The 22,791-nt window shown below is 42.4% G+C and overlaps 1 protein-coding gene across 1 annotated transcript in view; it reads right to left on the minus strand.

The window, feature by feature from the left end:
* Positions 1–3,524: 3,524 nt before the first annotated feature.
* Positions 3,525–22,791, minus strand: part of chrm2a (cholinergic receptor, muscarinic 2a) — a 67,616-nt gene continuing 48,349 nt past the window's right edge. The window contains exon 3 of the mRNA XM_061029222.1: positions 3,525–8,240. Within this exon, the coding sequence (XP_060885205.1) occupies positions 6,688–8,199 (1,512 nt within the window). The 5' untranslated portion in view covers positions 8,200–8,240 and the 3' untranslated portion in view covers positions 3,525–6,687. The remainder of the gene's footprint in view (positions 8,241–22,791) is intronic.

Consider the following 22,791-nt stretch of genomic DNA (forward strand, 5'->3'; position numbering starts at 1 on the left):
GTTACCAGATGGGACATGTTTCACACTATAAAGTTTAAGTGCACGTCAAATAAATGTTTGTCAAACCCGGTTTTGTTTTTATTAGTTACTCTGTGGAGCGGGTGCCCCATGTACAGAGGATGCAGTGGCCGCACTGGTCGAAGGCTCAATTCCCACTCCTGACGCTGTGAGTTGTACGTCACCAGCACAGTATATCTGCACCAGTCGCGGAGGTATTTTGGCTTCACTTTTGGACAAACGGAAAGACAGAGACTCACTGTCCATATTAATAAACTGTCAATGATCGGGATCAGGGGAGAAGCTATTTAGAAATTACCTGTTTAAACTGGTCAATGAATGGTGAGTTAAAAAAACGTCTTGGTTATCCTTAACATAGCTAGCAGTTAGCTTCCACATTCAGCATTAGCTAAAATGCCTTTACTTGTTCTCAACTCTATAAATGCTGACCCAAAATACCAATCACCAAAAATGTATGATCAGACCCCAGCAGGCCGAAGTAGACAACACTGGTGGAGACTCGACACCTGTGGCTGACAAAACTTTCCTGCAAACAATGCTAACGTTGGGTGTGAACATCCAAATATCTACTGCATTACATCTACTATACACCCACGGTATCCACGCCAAATTCAAACTCAACATGGAATGAAAATAATTTCCTTTAAGATGCTATGTATAACGGACATAACACCCTTACTGAAAAAGGTTTCAAATCTATTGTGGATTTCGCTTTCCAGCTGCTTTTACAGAATATTTTTTGAAGGCTTTAACGACAGTCACCACAACTTTCATCACAGTCACGCTAACAACACAACGAGGATTTACGGATAGAAGGAGAGCAATTTGTTTTTGTCACTCTGGATAAGGCACTTCAAAATTGCTCTGTACAATCTGGCGATATAGATTTATTCTCCGTAACACTTCTCACAAGCACGTACACGCTGCTGTGTTTTTCACTCTGGCCCGGCTGCAGACGTTAGCCATCAGCCCCCATGAAAGAAGCCAGAGAAAACCCTCAAATATCAGAGTCGTCTCTGAACAACGTTACATATCACATGTACTCCATAAAAGGAGTTTGAGCCCTTTGACATTAGCCGTATGAAAGAGGAGCCCAGTTAGCTCTGACGGCACAAAATGATCTGTTGACTTGAATGGAGACAATGTTGACGCTAGTTTTATTAATATCAGAATATAGGTCCATGGCATGAGCGTACATGCATGAGAATGGATGGCGGATTCATGGAATTAGGTGCAATAAAAAGCGATGAAAGTAAAAGGTAAGCGGTGAGGATTCTTGCCGTGATTACAGCACGTGGCAGAGTTTTTGTTTTTTTTTTGTTCCGGGACACTCAAATTCCTGCAGTGAAACCTTTGGCTGACCTGCCAAGAACGTCTGTGACTTTTCCAAACATGGTCGACACGCAGCGGGATCCGTAAGCTTTGGATTTTGTCACAGAAACCCCCCCCCCCCCCCCTTTCCTCCACCTTTTCCTTCCTTACTCTCGCTCTCTATCCCCCTCCCACCCGGTAGCCATGACTACAAAGGCAAGCTTATCTGTTTCATTTGTACAGAGTGTACACCTCAGGGGCTATCAGCCGCCTTTCTCCCGCGTCTGCATGACAGCCGCTCTCTTTCACTGTCACCCGACAACACTCCGCTGTTCTATCATAAGCCCACATGTTCACACATCACCCCCCCCCCTCTCTCTGTTTCTCCTCCCAACATAAAAAGCAACGCCTGATACAAGAATACTGTTTTGTTCTCATCACGGCATCACGGCAACAGGAGTAGGGGGGGGTGGAAACACTTTACGGGAACTTTGCTCCTGATGTTTTTAAGTGCATGCCGTGAAGATAACCAGTTTTTTTTTTTTTGGGACGCATCTCTCCCCCTTTTCCCCCGGCTTCCAGGAGGTGATAAATTGCCATCACCTCCCATCAAACACCATCAAGCAGCTACTCAAACCAGGACCCCTGGACCTCCGCCTGAGTTGTGAGCCACTTACTCTCCTGCTGGTATCAATCAAACGACAGCTTAGCAAAGATTAATCAAATATTCTGGAAGGCTCTTTACCCACTACTGAGAAGTGTGACAGATGTCAAACAGACACGGCTCGACTTATCGTCGTGACGGATGGCTGGATGTGGAACTTGGATGGATGCCTCGGTTTCTCGCTGAAACTGGCCGAGTAGAAAACATGGACTGTCCATGTATGTGCATCAGTGGTGCACAGTAATCAAACACCACACTACAGTGAGCTGCGCACAGTATATCTACACTTTCTATGTCCAACTGATTTAGTGACAAATTTTAATTTTTACTCAATTTGACCGCTTTATCAAACAGAGAAAAGGAACAAGATCCATCTTATTTGAGGAATTGGAACCAATGAATTTCTTACCCGTCGGCCTAATGAAGAAACATTTTTGAAAAATTGTTTCATGAACTAGTTCAGAGTTAAAAAATAATGTGCTTACTGTGAAGCTGGGAGTCTTATCTGCTTCAGAGTTGGAAATTCATTTTTTTTGTATGAATCTGTGTTAAGTACAAGATACCCTGGCCTTAGTACTGAGCAATCTGCAAAAGCAACTTCCCAAAATGCAACAGGGTATTACCGATTTCATTAAAATGCATCTGTTTGGGCTTAAGGCCCCAACTAGGGACAGGAGTTGGAAATTAGCAATAGCTATAAACTCTCTGTGCAGCAGATCAGTCTCATTCTCTGAATTAAAACTATTGTGCATTGCATCGTCCCTATTAAATAAATCGATTCAATTCAAATCTCTGCCCGGTGGAGAAATGTGAAAGTTGGAGAAATGTACAGATTCTGTGATAAATGTTGATTACTCTATGCACAAACTGTCCTCAGAGTAAAACGTGGTCCCTGGAACACTGAAGATAAAATGCTACGCGAGAAGTGGTGGTGTTGGGCCCGCAGCAGTGAAAACGTAACTCTCCTGTGTTCACAGTGTTCACAGGAGCCATTTTTTTCCTTTGAATACAGTTTGTGTATTTAGTTCAGAAAATATAGCATACAATGGTTTCACTTCTCCAACTTTCAGATCTACTTAGAGCACCTTTAATGTAGCATTTATCATTTGGCTTTAGGTGGCCAGCAAAGCAAAAGTAAATGTCAGTGTGCTTCAGTAGGTTAATGAAAAATTATGCAAAGATTTTCATCCTGCGCTGGCACGGAAACACTCTACAGTTTGAATATAGCATAAAGGACGGCGAGAATCAACTCAAGGAGTCAGAGAAAAAGAGAATGAATAATAACTGATGCTAATGAATGCACATGTGATATTTACATTACATTCATGACCTCGTATATCTTGAGGTAGAGACTATAACAGGATTAGGGGCTGAGTGGAGCACTAAGTGGGGCATGGGCGTGGAGCAAGCAAAGCACAAGCTGAGCGTGTAATGGGCAATCTTTAATCTCAAATGTAGGTGTTCCACATCGTCCCGTAATCTGATCAGCCTCATGGTGAGTTTTCATTATAGGATCTGTCCCAGATCTCTCTTTCGGGAAAAAAAAAAAGAAAAAAGGAGACAAGCCTTAAGGAGGTATTCGGTGCAGGCGTAAGTCTTTGCAAAGCCCCCCTACCAGCCTCTGCTCTGCGGCAACCTCCTGATGGCAAGCGCTCATGAATATTCATGGCCGCGACTGATGTGCATACATTAATGTAACTAGAGAAACGTCTAATAGGCTGAAATGATGGATGACATGCATGGATACACAGAACATGTCTTACACTTAATTGAAATGTTCTCATTTCTTTTACTACGAATACAAACGTGACTATATATTACTTATATGGATTTAAATTGGTTGTTGATGAAGCTGAAGATGCGTTACACTGAAGACGTGGAAATAGCCCTTATTTAAATCACAAGGTTTTATCCTGTGATCAGAAGTAGACTCCACTCTTGGAGCAAACACTCGTCAGCATTTATACTACCTACACAAACCTCACACAGGAGCACCCACACACACACTCACACACACACACAGGTCTTCACAATCATCATCAGTACAGTAGTGTACTGTACACGCTGAGACATCAATCCACTAATCAGCAGGATCAAATGAAGTCTCCCACTCATCCGCACACACCAAAAACAACAGGAGAAAACAACAACAACAAAAAAAAAGAACCACACAATACCTTCCCACACACAGTAATGAGTCTCCAGCTCTGAGCTCCAGCCACCTGTTTCACTCCCGAGTAGGAAGCTTCCTAGCATCGGTGAGTAAACTCGACAGCAAACATGAAAACCATAAAATATACATCAAACATCCTGTCAGCAGCTGGGAAAGCGGACGTGATGTGATGCAACAAGCTGGCAAATCAAAGAGTGCGACTGAACAATCTCATGCCACATTTTCTTTTTTTTTTCCTGTTTTTCTGCTTAGTCATAACGTGTTGTTTGTTGTCACTTTGTTGTTCTTACAGCTATTCTGTTATTCTCTATAATCATGCAGGACAGGACGAATCCAAAATGTGAAAATGACAAATGATGGTTTTACATTGATTATTAAAGGGACTAGTGTTTGGCTAGATGCACCAAATGTCCTCATACGGATGAACTCGGGAAGTTTTTAGCTCCTAGACATTACTTTGTCATCTTTACAAGTCGTTTTTTTTTTTTTTGTCCTCTAAAAATGGGATAAGACATGGTATATATAGTGGGGTTAAGCAGCCTGTTCTCACTTTGAAGTTGTCAAATACAGCAGCGTGGTCAGTGTATAGATGTGGTTTCATTTCAAGATATGTTACCCTAGCTTAATGTTTCGATGTGATGTTAGACACAAAAGGATGAGCACAAAAGTCAACATCGGCTGGCGGTTTTGGGTGCCAAATACCGGACTCTTACTCAGGGCTGTGTCCGAAACCATACACTAACATACTGCCTGTACATACTCCAACAGTACTGCATACGGCCTAGCCAGACCGTTAGCATGCCATTAGTAACTTACTCAACTACTGGTCATGTGACTTCGTTGGATAAGCTAGCACCACTGTCGATCCATAGATAGACTTCAACAACAATATTAAATAGAATTATTACTTTTAAGTTCCTAGTTTGAGGCATGAAATTTACACTGACACTTGAGCGCTAACTAGGTTTTTTAATATTTTAAAGCGTTGCGGTCACAGACCAAGCTTCTGTGTTTGACATGTTGGGCTTGAGAACTGGTTTGAGAGATGCTGGGAGTTGATTATTTGTTAAACACAGGGATGGATTTAGGCTAGCTGTTCCTAATGCTTTTATCTGTATGCTAAGTTAAGCTAACTGTATGAGTTATCAGTTTCAAGTCTAAGACCTAGCGTCTGGTCAAGCCTAAGAATAACGTACATGTCCCAAATTCTGAAATTTCCTTTTTTTTTTTGTTTACCTAAGAGGACGAGGTTCCTTTTTTTGGATGGATCACTGATTAATCTGGAAGGTCCAACTTAGACGATGAGTATTTCTTCACCGATTGCAAGATTTATCTTTTTGATGGCACCAAATTGGTCTAGAAAAAGAGTAAATTTGTGGAAATTGAAAAATCTCACATATGGTCATCTGTGATGCTGTAATTAGAAAGTAATGTTGAAAAAAGGAGTTCAGTGGAAGGTTGACTATGTAGTTCGGATATTGCTTCTGGAAAGACATGCTGCTGTCAAATGTTTTGTATGTTAATCTTTAATGTGGTGAGCACTGCATTCATCGCCATTGTTGTAGATGGAGGTCCTTTTTGGGGCACATATTTCATTAGCTGGCTAAGTAACACAAAGGTGCTATATGGTCGAAGACATTGAGAAATTGTTATGTAGTTTGGCTGACTAGATTTTTAAGTTTCAATGTATTCTTCGCCACCAGTTTGGCCCTCCAGCATGCAAAGTCAACAAATGCAGTGTTAATATATTTATACAGTTTATCTATCATGTATTAATAGCAACTCATTCTCATAGAGGCGCATTTGTAGTTGGGAAAGCTTCCAGCCCTGATGTGACCATATCAGAGGCAATCTACACTAGCTAGCTGCCCCACTTTATTCTACATGTTGCTGGTTGGAAGTGCCATGATGAAGATCACAGACGGATAGAAGGAAGGCAGGCAGCGGGGCACAAATGGGTGTTCACGGATACTCTAAACCAGCACACACCCACATGTGCGCCCACTTGAATATTGATTTCACACTGATATGTACAGTTATCTACAGGTGTCTTTACTGAACTTCAAACTTCTGAGGTTTATAGATTCAGTCAGCCCTATTTTCCCATTTTGAAGTTTTCTTGTGTTTCCGTACTGCGCAGATCTTCCTCTACTCTTTTTTCAATTTTTTTATCAGCTCGCTGTCACTCCAAAGTGTTCCCCTGCTTTACAAACCCAATTTTCTTGAGCTTAAAAACTCCGACTAATATTGACTATTTCACGATCTTCTTTTTCTACGCTGCTTCTGCACGACACATATCAACACAACTGGCATCAGTTGAATTCCTGTAAAGTGCTACAACCGGTTATTGAGAGAGGAAAAAAAAAAAAAATGAAATGATGAAAAGTAATTTTCAAACGTTCTCTTGCAGACTTCACAAGCACACCAACCTTTTACAGACAAACCCAGGAATATACATGGATGGAACACACACACACTCAGGCAACTCATACTTCAACACTTTCTCCGAGGTGGCTAAAACTTATCTAGCTGACCTAATGTTTTTATACTGGCAGAGGAGAAGGTGTTTGAATGTCTTTTTGAATGTGGCATTGCAGAGGGCATAGCAGGCCGGGTTGATGGTGCTGTTGATGTAGCACAGCCAGTAGCCAATAGTCCACACTGTGTTGGGGATGCAGCTGGAGCAGAAGGTATTTATTAGCACCATCACGTTATATGGAGTCCAGGTGGCAACGAAAGCTACCAGGATGGCCATGATGGTTCGGGTAACTTTTTTCTCGCGTGATGGCGCCGCTTTCTTCTTCTTGATGGGCGCTTGCTTTGTCATCTTTACAATCTTCCGTGCCACGTGATTCTGTCTCTCTGTGGCTGGGACAATCTCGACTGTGGCGTTGGACGGTGTGTAGCAGTCACCCTTGGGGGATTTTGTCTTGATCTTGATGCAGGTGAGCTTGGAGCCCCCTGCCTTTGCTCGCTGACGAGGGGGCGGTTGGCTTGTCCCCGCACTGCAGTTCACAGTCGAAGGGGCTGCCTCGTCGTCCTTCTGATTGGACGCAGCCACACTGCCGGATGTTGAATCATTGGAGCTCTCCTTCTCTTCTCCGGGAGCACAGGTCTCTCTCGTGGCGTCTTCACCCTCGGTCTCTCCATCAGCAGTCGTCGAGGAAGGTCCTTTTCCGTTTTGCAACTTCCCATCATTGTGGTTGGCTCCATCCACAGCATGCTGGCTCGGGGAACGACCGGTGTCCTCCCCTGGTACATTGTTATTGTTGGGCTTGGGTGTGTTGGTCCTCCTCTGGACAGGTGACAGGGGCTCTGGATTGGCTCCTGAAGAAGGCTTGCGGTTATCCTTCTTCACACGGCTCTTGCTTGCTCTGGAGATTTGCCAGTAGAGCTGAATCATGATGATGACAGGCAGGTAAAAGGCGGCGATGGCAGTGCCAAAAGTGACTGCGGCATTAGAGAAGAACTGGATGTAGCACTCCTTCTCAGGCACTGTCCGCCCACCCACAATGAACTGCCAGAAGAGGATGGCTGGTGCCCAAAGGATAAAAGACAGAACCCAGGCTGCCGCAATCATCATCCCTGCCATCTTGGTGGTCCTTTTGACAGGGTAGCTGAGGGGCTTGGTGACACAGAAATATCTGTCAAAACTGATGATGAGTAGATTCATGACAGACGCATTACTGACGACATAGTCCAAGGCTAACCACAAGTCGCACACCACAGGCCCCAGGGGCCAGTACCCTATTACTATGTAGACTGTGTACAAGTTCATCGAGCACAGTCCGATAATTAGGTCAGCACATGCAAGGCTGAATAAAAAATAGTTGTTGACGGTCTGTAAGTTCCTGTTGACTTTGATGGAAAGCATGACCAGGATATTTCCAATGACGGTGACCAAACTGAGGGAACCGGCCACCAACACGATGAACACCACCTCCACGGTTTTGTAGGGGCTCTCGCTCTCTGCGGCAACTTCTGTGTCATTGCCTTCGGAGGCATTCCAGTAGGTGAAATTGAATACATCCATGGCATTTGGTCTTTTGTTGCCACCTCCTACTCAGATGGAACCTACAAAAGAGAACAGAGAGAGAAGATCTGTAATGAGGTGCAAGGATTTGCTTTCACATGTATACAATGGAGTCGTTGGTATCGCACAGTTATGCTGGTGTTCTTATTCAGGAAAATGTCACTTTTCTCTCAACTCAGAAAGAACTCTTACCGTATTCCATTTGAATAAGCACAGAAAATATAATGATCTAAATAGAAATACTGAGGCCATCAGCAGCACTTTAACACGCATTAGTTCCATCAACATTCAGAATAACATATTCGATATGCTACAAAAGATCCAGTGCTGTCTTTTTATAGATAATGATGTGCAATGATATCAATTTTGATCCTAAGGTACTTTAGAAAATATAAATACAAGCTTCGCTAAGCCATCCGTGTGAGCAATGTGACCTTTTTTCTGTTACATCAGCTTTTAAGCTGGTCCAAAAGCAATTCATCATATAACAGTGACAATTTTGGGCTGTACGCCAATTAGATTGGTAATTACAAGTCTAGATATTTGGCACAGATATTTTTCATAATCACTGAGTAAATAACATCTCCCCCATTAGACACCTGCTTCATTATGAAAAAAATGAAAAGGGATTGAATAATCCAAGCGCACATGAATGACTGATGAAAAATTATATGGGAGGAAATTAGGCAAAAAGTCAATTGAGGACATGACAATGATAACTATCATTATACCTATAAACTAATACTTATTACAAGTTAAACCAGCATTAACAAAACCCCACGGATACTAAACTGAGACACTGGCAACTCATTTCTGATGATGTCATACATGTCTTTCTGATGAATGTGGACCATCCCAAAAAAAGCTTCTTTCTTCCACTGCTAGTACTTACATTTTGTTTTGCTTTGTAATGCTAGCACGTACATTTGAAGGGGGGAAAGTAATTATATACCCCACACACGGAGTTCATTTTACCATTACTTTAATAAAAACCTTAAAAGGAATTATTGACCAAATTGCAGCTGACATTTTATCTTCAAAGGTCCATTTCCAACTTGCACTTAAGAATTCTCTTCATACTGCGCTATAAAATTCTTTTGATGCCCAAGTGACCCACTGCTTCTCGCTTTTAACCTTAAACACATGCCTGTGTTGTAGACCTTGCTTTGATTTATACACTCCTCAGTTCTGCGTTTCACAGAACTTTGATAGTACGAGTAATATGATTTGTCTGCTCGGGGGCTGCCACGACTATTGGAGCTCTTTTGGGAGCTGTAGGTCAGATTTTATAGCACACGTGGTGGCTTTGCACTTATCAATTTGGCATAAATATCATCAGCCTTCAAGTGCTACACCTTTTTTTCATCAAGGTTCTTCTTTGGTGAACATACACCACCACTACAATTGCAGATATTCAGTCTGTAAATCACAAGCTTTTGGATGTTTCACTGTGTTACTCAAAAGAAAGATCAAATACATTTGAGCTAGGTCAAGATTCTTGACATTGAAGCTAGAGCTCTCCTTATGTGCTTACCAGCCAACTACCTGATGAAACAGGACAATGTGAAACTGATGTATCGTGGTGTAACCAAGGTTGATAAAGTGTAATGGATGACACACCGCCTTGTCCAAGACTTTCGGCTTAAAGTCTTAAACAGTTGAGTGCAGTTGCTGAGTAACTAGTGAACATTCACTTATCTTCTGTGCCAGAAATCCCTAATCATTGCATTAGCCATGGAGCTAAGCTGGGCTAATCCCCATAAAATGTTTAAGACGAGTGATTTATATATAAAAAAAATAAAAAACATCACAATACAAATGGGACACATTTGTAACAAGTGGATTAGTAAGGTGAAGTAGATCAGTAAAGATGGTCATAGCACAGTGGGTGCAGTCAACTCCAACTGCTCCCTTTGTCAACCGCCAGCTGCCATAAGCCTTGTTTTCCACTTGAAATCTCTGCCATGACACAGGGGAAGGCGTGCCCCAGCTAGAGTCAACTAAAGATGCTCAAATCTAAGTCTACCCATGGTGTCTTAGGGGAGCCTGGACTTGGTTTTCAAGCTTCTGGGTGGAGTCATATTCGCTTAAGCCTATTGTGAACTGACACTTCTATTAAAAAAAAAAAAAAAAAAAGCCAGTTTTGAATTTTATTTTACCCATCAAACTTTAGCTAACTGTTTTGCCTCTACTATCCCATCTTAAACGTCCTCATCTAATCTCACTTCGAAAAGGCAATGGTAGGGAAGTTGCACTGAACTGAAGGAAGACATCTTTGCCACAGAGTTGACTGATAGAAAGCTGGCACCCCAGCCTGCTGAGCAGGAGTGCAGTTGCCATTGCCTGGGGAGAGCAGCAGTGGCACTTCTAGCATAGCTATCAATCAAAGAGCCTGCCTGCATTTCTTACTACTACTGCAGCCAGTGCAAGGGCATCAGATGGAGCCCAATCAGAGGATGAGTGACACATCTTTATCTTTAGTGATTATTATTCAGATGTGTCTTATCACTCATCTTAATACATTAGCATACATACAAGACTTGATGTAAAGTAATTGATAGAGTTTTACCATACTATGACTTGCACTGAGTTGAATTCTATTCCTCAAAGTTGCTCTCTTTGTTTTGTACTTTAGACAAAAACAATGACAAGTCAGGGACTGCCATTGGGAGGATGTGAATAAATGAGCTTGAGTATTGCTCTGTGTTCGACTTAGATATTTGCAGGAGCTGGCTCACTAGAGCTGAAAATTGCTTATGCCCTTTGGGAAGCAGAAACCTTGCCCTTTCTCCTCAACATGTGTCCACATTGTATTTTGTACTGGACCTCAGGATGGTCAAATCACTTCTGAGTAAACCTCAAAAAAACATATTGAACTAAGTGAGAACCATTGATTGATATTGTAGTTCTTTTGTATGAACTATAATAGATGCTATTTTCGTTTTGCAATGCTAAATAGCCACTTACACAGGTCACCAGTTTTGTCAAGGACAGACAACAGCATGTGTCAGCTTTACTGTATGCTTTTAGCAAAAAATATCAGAAACAATGTTTTCAAATGTGGCGGCTGTGGTTGCACTTGAACCGATACATTTGGCTGCCTCCCTGGTGTCCAGATTCCCATTCTCCATCTCTGAGCACTGATCCAAGGTAAAGCCCAGGGCACATGCCCCCTGCTTTCAATGATTACATGCATTTTCATTGCTGGCTGTCTCCACAGGAGCATGCAGGGTTAGGCCTTCGTTTACTTGCTGTTTGCAGAGAAGCATGACTGGAATGCAAAACCTATCATTGCTGCAGTAGAACTGCTCCACAGGGGGTTCAGATCCATTCAGCACTCCTCCCACTGGTATCACAGTTAATGGATATAAGTAAGTTTAACAAACTCGCTGCTGCCCTTGCTCATCCAAAGCATGAGCCGCTGCCATTTCCTAGATAAAATAAATTCACATGGCAGTTTTGTGACAAGTTCTAAGGTTTATTTTGACAGTGTGGAGAGGTTATGAAACTGTGACAAATCAATTAAGGCCGGTAAACAAAGAGGAAGTCTTTTTCTTCAACGAGACAATCTCCTGCAACTTTTTGAACTCTGTCAGTTTAACTACCTGCTTTGGTAAATATTGGCTTAGTTTATCCTAAGTATGGGTAAATGACAGTCCAGTAGGGCTGTCCTTCAAAGGCGATAACAGGCAAATCTCTGAAGTGCACATGGACACATACATGCATACAAATATTGGAAGAAAGGTTTCGGCAGGAAATGAAACGGGTTCTGATAACCATCGGGCCAACACACCGTCTCAGTGTTCTGATGGAACATTTCAACAAAATGATCTGCATCTTGAGCCAGTGAAGTATAATTACAAATTGGCCATTAATTTCCTCGAGGTCTCGTCACTGTCTCAGGAGGATCAGACTCTTAGGGATAGAGCTTTACAGATGTCTGTGGAGATGAATTGTTCATATTTAGAGAGAGGACTTTTTATTCACACATTTGCAGTGGTTTACTCGGGTACTGGATCATTGTGGTAGTGGGTTTCAAACAAAGAAGGCCAGACATCCTCTTCAAACCGAAACCTCAAGCTCCTACTGGATGAAAATGCGGGAGTGGGGGGGGGTCCGGGCCCAGAAAAGTGATGTAATTCCTCCAGCAAATTTTATAAAAGCGTTCTCCTGGATATCAACCTGGGAAGTGGCCCAGGGGGATGGTACCATGGGGAATACCAACTGAACAACTTTCTCCTTTCAACTTTAAAAGGAGCAGAGGTTCTATCTAAATCCCCCTTTGGAAGTCCCCCCCCCCCTAGTTTTCCTGTTCAGTAATAAGGTAACTTTCATTGAAACCAAGTAGATCTTTGAAGAATCCCTAACATCGCCCATAATTCTGGGTTAATTTATCTATTGGGAGCTTTTTGCCCAGGGTGACAGTGGCACGCAAATACTCCAACATGATTACCACGTGGACTACAAAAAAACCCCTTATGAAACTTGACAGTGGCCTCTCATTAAAAGTTAGACAATAGCATTATGCACGAGAGGAGCTAATTACAGGAAAACCGCACTTCTTTTACAGGTGTGACAAAGCCTCTCATAGCCAGGCCTCTCTGGCAGTACTTGTGTTAAGTGGACGCGAAGCAAGAGACATTAATGGAGAATTAACGAGCAGGAAATGGCATTCAGGCAGGTGGAAAAACAAGCTGTGATAATCTGCAAACAGTCAACTACCCAGAGATTCCCCCGAGAAACTGTGGGTGGCCATGTGTCAGTGTGCGCCAAGTGAGGGGAATGAGATCAAAATGTACACTGGAGAATTTGCCTGTCTTTTGTGTGTGCACACATTTTGATTAAGAACACGGCGAGAGAGGGTAGAAAATACAGACTCTTTTTACATCTTCTGCTGCAGTCCTGATGCAGTCAAACCAATAAAGACCAATCGACTGTTCCACTCCTTCTCTATTTCCGTTTATGAATCGTCTTTGAGTCCTGACAGCTAGAGGCTCGTATTTCTTCCCCGATGACCTTTAAAGGCCACTTCATAGAAATTATATCCACACTGATTTACCGCAAATTATCTTCAACATTGCAATGTCGTTTTAAGGTGCCCTCTCTGAAGCTACCCCCTTCTCCCTACCTCTTGGAAGAATGCTCAGAGATCAACCTATTGATATTCAAGCTGCTTTGCTTTGGCAGCCTCCGCACCATCTGTGAAAAATGACAGTGTCAGATATGACCTCTGCCGATCTGCAAAACCAGCCCCATCCATCGACCCTGATTCACATAAAGCTGCCACATACAACCAAACACTCTGTTATGCAACAGTTTTGAGGCTGGACTTACAAGAAGCACATTTTAGCTTCCTGCTATGCACGGATTGAAATAGCACACGAGAGCCAATTCAACATATTTTGAACGGATACAGGTCAATGGAAAGATCAGATACACTTCTAACTGTTGTCAACAGTTGCAAAGCCACGCTGTCTAGAAATATCACACGCCTTCTGGGATGCAAAAAAAAAACAAAAAACACTGGAGCTCAGCCAGTGGTGGATGAAAAAAAAAAGTCCTCAAGCAAGCTGGGAAGGTAAGGTAGACGAGTCAATTTTCTCCTGTCATACCGAGAGACCCCACAGCCGCTACCACTTGAAAAAACGCCGTCACGCTTCCTACTCCAACGCTCGCTATCTCGCCTCTCACTTCACACTTAATGTTTCATTTTGAACAAATAACTTCCCCACAATGGAAGAAACCCTGCACAGTGTATCCTCTGTTGATTTGGCTTTAATTAGCAGATTTCCATTTTTCTAATCATAATTGCTTCTCAAGAGTGAAAACAGCAGTAAGAGCTGTTACCCCAACTAGTACAATTTCATTAGTGGGAATCTCAATGGATAGTTTTTGTTTCATTATAAATCAACTTTGAGACCACTTTCTGCACGAAATATCAGTGACCTTGACCTCGAATTAAAATTCCCATTCATCCATGAGACATAAACAATAGAAACTAAACCCAGATGCAGATCTGGAAACACAATGCTGCTTATAAAGACATGGCTTCTTTTATGTTTTTCTCATGGAGATCACCCCAGGTGTCTCTGTTAGCAGATATATGACAAACATTTTTCACAGGGCATGCAAGGAAATTTACTGCAGCAGCACTGAAACAAGCTATAACCAGACTGACCGACGTATTAAGCAACAGCTGGCAGGCAAGTCATTTCTCTGGTGAAATGCTGCAGGACATTGCCAGCAACCGACAGCCTGCATATTTGTGCTAGGCTAAATGCTGTGCAATGGAATAACGTAAAAAAAAAAAAAAAAAAGTGTACTGATCCAACACGCTGCATGCAGAGATCCTTTGAGCTTGTATAAGTGTATTGACATTTCCATTTCTTCTCCCATGAAAATACACCCATTTTTGATTATCTAACATGCGTCTCATGTGGGCAGGGATACAACATCGATGATTGTTGTTGCACGATACAGCGAACGCCTTTCTTCACAGTGCATCCTCAACCGACCTGCTGCATTTCAGGCTGTGATTCAGATAAATCCAGGGAAATGGAGCCCCTACAGTACTAATCTTTACTTGGCCATGGAACGTTATCGTGCCCCTTGTGACATCTAGAAGTGATATGGTGTCTTACCCTATTGTTGCTATATCAGATCTCCCCATGTTATGTACACTTGCCGTTAGAATGACAATATAGCCGGTTTCCGTCTCTATATCGCCTCTGGGACTCCCCTTCTGTCCCTGCCTCTTCATACTATGCATGGCAATGAGCTGGCCTGTGAGCTTCTCCTGGCAGTTGCTGGCTCATTACTGATTTCACATAGGGCGTCGACATGGATGCACCCTCCGCCCGAGCCCGTGCGTTTATGCAGTGGGCTCAGTAATCGCCTCACGCAGGTGAAGCAGAGCCCTGCCGGTGCTGCTCTGGGGCATCCTCTCCCTGGTTTGTTCAATTAAACCTTGCTCTTAGCCGCCACCACGGAGCATGTGTGCGATGTCACAGTATGGGAATGTAGAGGGAAAGGGGTGGATGAGTACACACTACATTTTTGATTTGTTGAAGAGTTTGAGACAGCCCGACTAAGAGAAGGGGAAAAAAAGACCAATGGAAAGGTCAAGCTTATAATGCCCTGCCTTTGAATAATGAGATCGTGTTATGCAAGTGAACTCCCAGACTTTGTGCAGCGAGTGCTTCTGATCATGCCACTAAGTGTGGACCGACTTCATGACCAGACATTTTCAACTCAGGCCGATGAGCAATTAAGAGCTAACCCTCGGACTAGAGTGTGTTAAGTGTGGAGAACATAAGCCTGTTAATGTCACTCTCGGTGTGACACTCCCAAAAGGTTCAAATGCGTCTCACAAAAGGTGTCGAGCACATTTAGTTAGTATTCAGCAGATGAGAATCTGCCAAGAAAAAGTAATGATATTACAGGTACCCAGGCTGTAATACTTGAGATTCATTAGGGTCTCTAGTCCAGTCTCAAGAGGGCTTTTATGAAAAAGCCCACCGCTGTTTCTATCCGTCGAAAAAAGTAATTTTACTGAATGCTGTATGATGCTGTTTATTCCATTACAGGAGATCATAAAGGTTTCCGACATTCAGTGCAAACCTTCAAATAAGATGATAAAGGGGGACCGCAGACGATAATTAGTACTTACTGTTTGTAGCCTGCAAACCACTTAAATTGTCTTTCCACTTTATGTTACAGTTACCTATTGACACACATTCTTACACTTACTAACTCCATTCATATACCAATGGCTTTGTTAGGGAGCAATTTGGGACTACAGGAGCTGAGGCTCTAACCCGAACCTTCAGATTGAGATGACCGACTCGACCACTGATCCACAGCCGACAAATCTAGAGTTTCTCCATTGGTCATTACTTGGCTTCGTCCCTTTATGATCTTGACTCAAACTTATCTAGACTTGGACTTGGAACTTAAGGAGTTTCTTACATTTTTATGTCTGAGGACAATGGCGGGTGCAATCTGCCCTCACGCATGAACATGGTGGTGCTCTTTTGCTCGCACTCTGAATCAGCATGCCTTCCACAAGCACTCTTAATCGCTCTGCCAGCATCGGGCGTCACCCTGCGACTGTCCTGTCCTGTCCTCGTTCCCCCCTGCATGTGTCCCGCCTGTGATGTATCACACTGGCACCATCCCTGGATAGAAAGCTGTGCTGCTCATTAAGATAGACAAAGATAGCATAAATGGAAAAAAAAAAAAAAAAAAAAGGCAAGGGAAGGCGAAGGGAGAGAGATAAAGCGGGTGCCTGTTGGATTCGTTCCACTTCATTGTTTCTGTATTTCTCTGCCCATCCCCCCCCCCCCCCCCCCCCCCCCCCCTCGAATACTGCGTCTCCTGTGATTCAGAGTTTAGTGATAAAAAGCAGAGCCATGTTGCCCTTGGACAGGTTGCTATATTTACAATATCTGTTCTAGATCACCTCATATATAACAGTAAGGCAGACAATAATTTCCATCACCGTATACAATGAGTTAGAAGACAATTCAGCGAGGTTATTCTGCGGCGGCCATTGGAGTAAAGTACTCGATGAGCTTTCAAGTTTTTTGCTAGTTTTGTGAAATTTCTCATCTCTGAATTCTTTTCTCACACGATCTTTGAAAACAAAGAGACGGAAAGCCAATCCTCGCATTGGAGTGGTGCCGGAATAATCAGAAAAGAACGTTTCCAATTGGGGAAATTGACATACAACGTCCCTCAGATGGCCAATCATTTAGGTCGTTCCCCTTGTATGGTGTTCAAAGTCCTCCAAGCAGGCGATCCAGGTTCAAGTCCGACCTATGGCTTCTTTCCCACATGTCTTTCCCAACTCTCTCTCCCAAGTTTCCTACTCTTTCCTCTGTCCTACCGAATAAAGCTGAATATATATTTTTAGTTCTTAGCAATACAATTCATCACAATTGTAACAATTACGATGTGTCTATACCACTACTTCAAATTTTCAAACACAACGAAGTCAGAGAAAGCAACTGTTCAACTCTGTGAACGGGATCATCTGAAGGAGCACATGAACGCAGCACATGACAAACTTGTCTACTTCACTGGAGCGTTGTGGGACTCGCAGTCCAAGAAGCACTCGTGTATGAAGGCTCTCCGCGGTTGTTCACTCGCGGAGAGACACGGGGAATCTGTCTCACACTCGTAAAGAGGCGACTTCAGCGAGGTCTGATAAGACGGGGAACACAATGTGCCACAGCCGGTCACAAGTGGCCATCAGCATCCTTGGCAGTAATCTGCGTTCTGAAGCCAAGTGTGGTGTCGCCGTAAATAAAGCTGACAGATGCTCGTCCACAAACGTCAACCTTGATCCAAACAACAGATGCGCCCATGACCAAAACTTAAAGCGTTCAAACCTGATGGCCTGTCAAGCTTTGGGTGTCACTCAAGACAGGAATGTTTTCGACAGGATCTACTTATGTGGCTTTCTCCTTATGATTACCTTGTCATTGCATTTGGATAATCCTCAGATGAAGAGATTAGTAGTGGAGTAAAGTGATACCTTTTATTTCACCTCAATGCCCTTTTAAGAAGGGATTTACAATGATTTTTTGACAGTTTTCCCATAACTTCTAATCCTGGGATTTTAAAGACTGGATGTTAGCAAAACTGAAAGAATCCCTTCCAAGTCCACTTTTTAACTTTCTTCAAAGTGTAACTCTATAATAAGCTTCCAACCCTTGAACACAAGCTATACTTCAAACTGTTGTCATCAATTATTAATGTTGTATATTAAATACTACAGCTTCACTATTTGCACTCCAATTATTTGCATTGCCTCCAGAGGCTGCCCTGCCTGGAATAACCATCCTTAACGGTTACCGCTTAGTTTGAGGATGTTTGTGAACGTTTAGAAGATAAATATTGACCACAGGGCTTTGGCGTATCTGAAAAGCAGGACCACACACGGAGAGCTGCCCTGCTCGCCGCGAGAGACATTCTGATTCTGCTGCACGCCGGAGAATACAGGAAGCATTTTGATAGACAAGAGATGTGCTCCCGCATCGAATTTGATTTATTTACACCATCTGTTTCCTTTTGTAGGTCTTGACACGTGGGATTGATAGCACAGACATGCACTTTTTTCCCTCAGTATTGCAATGGGAATAACAAACTGCCAATATTGTGGTTTGCTCGATACATGTCCCCTATCATTTCTGTCCATTTCACAAAACAATGGGCAGACAGAACAGAAAAAAAAAGGTTTGCACAACAATGCACACCCCAAACAAAGCCTTCTGTCATTGTGAAATTACTATGGAGATGTGGAAAAAAAAATACTTTTGTAAAAGGATGTTAGAAGGCAAAAGGTGTCAGCTATGTAATTAGCCTTTCTTACTTTGTCCTCCCCTAGCTTTCACTATCTCATTCCCTTGTGCTCTGACTGACAGCTTTATATTACAGGGGGGAGAGCATGCCACTGGACTTTTGTGCTCCAAAGCCACTCTCCATCATTGGAACATGGCTAATTGGTGTTTCAAATTTGCTGGAGCGACGGAAAATGCACCTAACCTTAACATATCATCAAAACATTGTGCCCGGAGCCAATCGTATCCCTTCAAACCTCACATTCATTAGCAGACCTGACACTGATGGCGGCGATTTTGTTGACATTAGAGCACGCAAAGGAAAATCAGCCCAAGGAAATGAGCTGTCAGGTTGGATTCTGTTAATTGGTCATTTTTTGGAGAAAAGTGTCGCCTGCAGCCAAAATCTTTTGTTAAAGTCCAACCTGACCCATTTTCACAGATACGAACATATTTCAACGACTGTAGTATTTCCGTCATCTATTGATTCTGAAGAATAAATTATAAATTCCAGTTAAATTGAATGAACCATATTCGGCCAAGCCTCTACAAAAAAAGAAAAAAAAAACATTCTCTACCATCATTGTCTTTGAATTCAGGCTTTAAACATCCAAAACCCCTCTTTTATTTACAACATAAACCCTCCTATTGTTTATGATTAGATGGATATGCACACATTCACCCAAATGATGTTAATAGGCCAAGTTAATGTGCCATTAAGTGTCTCAGTGCCTTTCAGCGCTCAGTTAATTCATTCTCTGGTAACAGTTCTCCAAACAAGATTATTGCACATTACTAGACATGCTACAGCCGCAGCTCTGCATTTAAATGTCTTTTTATGTGCGGAGGTTCAACTCAATCAATGATTTCAACTTGATGAGTTATTACGTGACATTGGAGTTGTATTCAGTGTTCCTGCCCCCCCCGACACTCGTCACTCATCCTGATGAGCTGTCTACCTCCAACACATGTATTCACACTTTATCCCGGCTGTGACTGCCGTAACGTCATCCTGCACCACAGGCATCGAAACAAGCACACTGGGAAATCAGCCCATTTGGTATTAAAAAATGTTTTTTAAAAAATGGGATGTTGATGTTCACAGAGTCACAGCTGCCAGATATGGATTTACTGCTCTTGATATATCATCATCGCTGTTACGCCCACACCCTTCCAAAACAGGCACAACAAACGACGAGCACCGCTTGATTTTCTCCTTTTATGCACATTTGGGAATTGGGCATCTAAAACGTCAGACAGATTGATGATAATAGTTTCTGAGTATTTTCAAGTTAGTAAACATAACCCAATCCTTCTATATTTTTTTCCAAGACCGGAAATTTCACTGATGCCAAAGCTGCTCAGAGTCGTAAAAACGTAATCGGTGTATAATGAGTTTACACACTGAAAACCTGAATTGCAGGAACACAGGCTTTGTTTGCCGCGCTCCTCTGTTCTGTTTGTATTGTGTTGTGCCCCTCAGTGTGTTTTCCCCCTTATCTTGATTGGCTATGCTGACGTTAATGAAGATAGTTTGGATTTATTGAAGGCATTATTACAAGCTGGGAAGTAACGATCATTAAGGTAGACACAGCCAGAGCGTGAGCAAATAGACAGACAATGGCAACAAACGTAGAAGGCTTTTCAGTAGATCAGCCTGGCCGCTCATGCCACATTAACAGCTGATCCATGGTACAAAGACTGCCTTTTTAAATTGATGTTGGGACCTCTACAATGCACTTATGATTGGTTTCCAAATCTTGATTTATAAGCTTTTCTTTCATTAAGCTATTAAAGCAAGAATAAAAGGTTTCTGACTGGACGAGCCAACAACCGTAGCTGCAAAGAAAAGGACGTTAAAAGCAAAGTATTGCAAAGCAAGAAGAATGATTTCATGGACAATTGGGATCAGAAACCTCGACATTAATAATAAATGCTAAAACCTTTTTTCAGTCCAAAGTGATTCTTTTTACAAATGGGATAAAGCTTCTTCCCATGCTCCGTCTAATGGGCTAAATCTAACCTCAATAAATCCAAAGGGAGCCTCTTCAAAACTTAGCTTCTTACAGAGATTGAGCACAGCTTTCCGAGTGTTAAAGAGTGCCTACGCAAAATGTGACAGTGACGATGACAGATTCAGATTAGTTTCCAGCGAATTCATCCCACATTTATGCTTCCAACTTCATCGCGGTCTATAATTTACGGAGAGAAAAAGGCTGATTTTGATCCCCTTTGTTGTAATGTGATTCAGATGACTGCCGGTTACACAAAAAAGGATAATTGACCCGAGTGAAAAGGGCGAGAACATCCTTGTCTCTGGGGAATAGATTCAAAATCTGCCTCAGCTGCAATCACGACGCCAGTCAAACAGAAAAGGTGAAAGTAGAAGGAGAGAGCAGACAGCCACTGTATAATGGTGGAAAAGAGGGAAAGTGAGCAATGTGCTGCACAGCTACTCAGAAAATCCTGTTTTTATGCACTTGTTTACAAGAACGCAGCATTCCCTCCATGCTGATCAGAATGAAAAACCTCCTATTTGAGTACGACTCGCTGTTTTAATCTTGTTTCATTTTCATTTACTGACTGTTCACACATCGGTCATGTCATTAAATTGCATAATACGCATATAGACTACCAATAAGCCATAAGAAAGCGAGGGATTCAGACGGCATGCTGCAATGTAATAATGTCCGCATGGCAGGCTTTTTCATTCTAAGGCTGTTAGCCATCGTTTCTTTATTTGGTTTTAAAAGACATAAAGTTGTTTCTGCAGAAGAAGAAATGATGAAACTCTGGGAAAGTGAGGATTGCACTACGTTGAGTTTGGTCAGCCCCATTGTATCTTTCACAGCAATGGATTATAATTATTTTCCCCATTTTCTTTTAATCCTTGCTATTGAATGAAGTCCGCAAACTTTAAGGTTCTATTCAATCAAATGCAAAAAGCATCACACAGATACAGACAATTTTATTTACAGATAGACCTAAGCATCTTGTACAACAGTGCGTATTGTTTAAATTAGTTCAGCTCCTTCCTATATGCCATACAGATGCATTGAGGGCTTTTCTTGCCTATTTTTAGACTCTAACCTTCACCATTTCTATAGCCATCGTCTTTCCATTCAACTCAAATGTCAACCTGGAACATTGTATCTACAGTATTTGCACTCAAAGAGATGTCATGTCTGAGCTCCAAACTGCACAAGCAAAGCTAAACTCCGGTATGTGTTTCAGAAGGAGCTTGTGTTGGATGGAAGTGGAGCAAAAACAGAAAGAATCACAGGTCTAAAAAAAAAAAAGAGAGCAACCAAGCTTTAGAATCGTCTTTGAGATCGGTTTGCTAAAGAGCTGCCACGCGGAAGAAGAGATGGTCTGCAGTCCCCCAAACATTTCCACTATAGTTTTGACACTATTGTTAGCAAAGCAGAGAGGTCCTTTAAGTGGGCAAAATACATCAACGCTGACTCCACCCACCACCACCACAGCTGAGCGCACTCAGTCATTCGGTGAGCTCATTGGATTATACAAGCCACAGAGTTCAGAGGCATCGCTCATCGAGTTATTTACACAAAGACAAATAGTATATATACACTTAGAGAACATTATTTAGATAAATTTAGACTCTTCACGGCGCAAGAAGTAAACCCAACGCCGTGACTCACTTTCTTCTATCCGCCAACGAGTGCCATCCAACACGCTCTAGCAAATATTTACAAATCAGTCCGTTAAACAGATGAAAGCGTTTAAAGGTGATTCCTTTAAAAACTGGAAAAGTCAGATATAATGGCAGCTGTCTAAGGGGGCAAGGCATGATAAAAAGAACATTGGGGAAAAAGGCGGACGAAGCAACAGAGTCTGACGCCATGAAGACCATTTTTCCTTTATATCAATGCTGCATGTGTGGAACTGCTAACTTTAATCTAACTCCATCATTTCCTTTGATACCCTGTGCATTTATTTATGTTAACACTTGAATGAGAGTTTCTACGATCAGAAATCGGGCTGTAAACCTGACATTTGATGAGTCTTCTATGAATGAAATGTGCGGCTTGTAGCGCTGGTCGATCTAGATTTGTACCTTCTGTGAGCTCTGTAGGTAGCTTTTATAATCTTATTGGATCATCTAAAGACTGAGTGCCTGCAGCTGGAAGATGGTGGGCGGGGTCACACAAATATAGAATGCACGACCAAGCGTGCGCAGAGATGCATTTATACACTGAAGAAGGTTTAAAGTGGGAACATTTGTGCT

Source organism: Labrus mixtus, chromosome 22 (assembly GCF_963584025.1).
Source record: "Labrus mixtus chromosome 22, fLabMix1.1, whole genome shotgun sequence".
Taxonomy (NCBI): Eukaryota; Metazoa; Chordata; class Actinopteri; order Labriformes; family Labridae; genus Labrus; species Labrus mixtus.